General features: G+C 45.3%; 1 protein-coding gene across 1 annotated transcript in view; it reads right to left on the reverse strand.

Moving 5' to 3' along the window:
* The window catches only part of LOC102672007 (aryl hydrocarbon receptor nuclear translocator-like protein 1), a 43,379-nt gene extending 41,882 nt beyond the window's left edge, over positions 1-1,497 (reverse strand). The window contains exon 1 of the mRNA XM_031509472.1: positions 713-1,497. Within this exon, the coding sequence (XP_031365332.1) occupies positions 713-728 (16 nt within the window). The 5' untranslated portion in view covers positions 729-1,497. The remainder of the gene's footprint in view (positions 1-712) is intronic.
* Between the last annotated feature and the right edge of the window lie 368 nt (positions 1,498-1,865).

Genomic DNA, 1,865 nt, shown 5'->3' on the forward strand with positions numbered 1-1,865 from the left:
CATTTTTACACTCGATGAATCCCCGAGCAACAACAAAACATTGGGATTCAATCTTAAGAAAGAGCCAAAGTTCTTTGGCCGTGTGGATCTAGCGGTACCCTTTCGATTATCAAAGTGCAGTTACGTCGGTCGCGATCGGTATTTGGATGGGTGACCGCGACCTCTCTCCCCTCATCTCATCTCTTATGAGAAATAATATTAATAACTTGTTATTATTCGTTGATTTTCCTAAATAAATAAATTAGCCAATCGGCTAAATAATTTAGCATTCACAAAAGCAAAAGAATTAAGAAAAAGATATGAAGATATTTTTAAAAAGATTAGAAAATGGCCAACAATAGCTTTATGACGAAAAAAGGATTATTCACTATTTCTCACACATTTGATCATCAAAGTAAATTACAAAGTATTTACATTTATAATAGAGATATCACAGTTCTTATGAAACACGTACACATAAAAAAAATAAAAAACAAAATCCTTTGCGATATAGTGTTTTTGTATTTGTTAATAGTTCCGAAACAAAAGAAATTAGAAGCGGGAGATTATATTCTCTCTCCACGAATCCTCCAAAATTCCAGCATGCTTTGTATATCATTATTTCACGTTTCACGGCCACTCGTCCAGACACTTGTTCACACGTTGCAAACCACGCTTTTACGTATCCACAATCCTCCAATAAAATTAGTGGCCGTCGTCGTGACGGGCTTACCGAGAAGCGCGTACATCCACGTCGTCGCCGACGACGAGGAAGCGGCGGCATCCTCGATGAGCGCAGAAGGCCTCTCGCCTTCCCTCTTCTCGGCCAATGCCCTCGTGCTTCGAGGGTTGTCTCTTCGACGACGACGAGGTCCGTGTGCGCGCCTCTTCTCGCGTGTGCCACAGCCGAGTTCCTCGAACGCGCTACACCACCACACGCCACGTGCTTACCGACGAAATTAGAAAAAAGGCGCGGATCGGCGGGGTTGTGTGTGTTTCCACCTCGACCCACACACGATGTGCACGAGGAAGGACCCCACAACGCGTGTGCCGGCAACCTTCGCGATCGTTTACCGTGCCACTACTGTTCCACAGAGTTGTGGTGGTGGTTGTGGTGGTGGTAACGGCGACCGACTTTGCGAACTCACGCGCATTCTTCACCCGGAGACGGCCAACGAACACTGAGCGCGGGTGGGCGGTGGTGGTGGACCCCGGACCGTGGTGGAAGTGGAAGAAACACCGATGCTTAGATCCTGCCGCGCCGCGGATTAACCACGGCCGGACCACGTGCTTGCTCTCCTGCCACACACACACACAGGTGGGAGTTACCTAAACTCTCTCTCTCTCTCTCTTTCTCCGTTCTCCTTGCTTCTCGCGTTCTTTCTCCGTCAACTTTCCCTTTGGCGTCTTCCGTGTTCCTTCTCTCGACAGTCGCTTTCGCGAATCGACAGTTCGGTGTCGACTATTGTGTGTTGGTTACGAAGAATTAAAGTGGAGTTTGCTGCTGCGATGCGCGCTATGTAAATATAATACGTTTAATTTTCGTCGAATTTCGTCGAGTTGTAAACCGATTTATTAAAACCAATGCTTGTACTTTGAGGAGGAGAAGGGATATCGCTCGGTATCTTTTGAGGTAGAATAGCGAAACTTTTTCAAAGATAATCACCGATTGTTTTATTTCCTCGTGAAAATTCTTTATCTTATTCTTTATCTTTATATTAATTATTTATTCTTTCTTTACCATTAATCGCTCGCAACAACGAGAAATCGTTTTTCGCGGGTATTTTCAAACTTGAAAATATTTTCGCGAATATTTTGGCGGTAAATTCGAAACAGGATGGGACCAGGCCACGCCGGTTGCGTGTCGCAGGCGTAAGTGGGAGTGA

The sequence above is a fragment of the Apis dorsata genome, unplaced genomic scaffold, assembly GCF_000469605.1.
Source record: "Apis dorsata unplaced genomic scaffold, Apis dorsata 1.3 scaffold_156, whole genome shotgun sequence".
NCBI classification, from domain to species: Eukaryota; Metazoa; Arthropoda; class Insecta; order Hymenoptera; family Apidae; genus Apis; species Apis dorsata.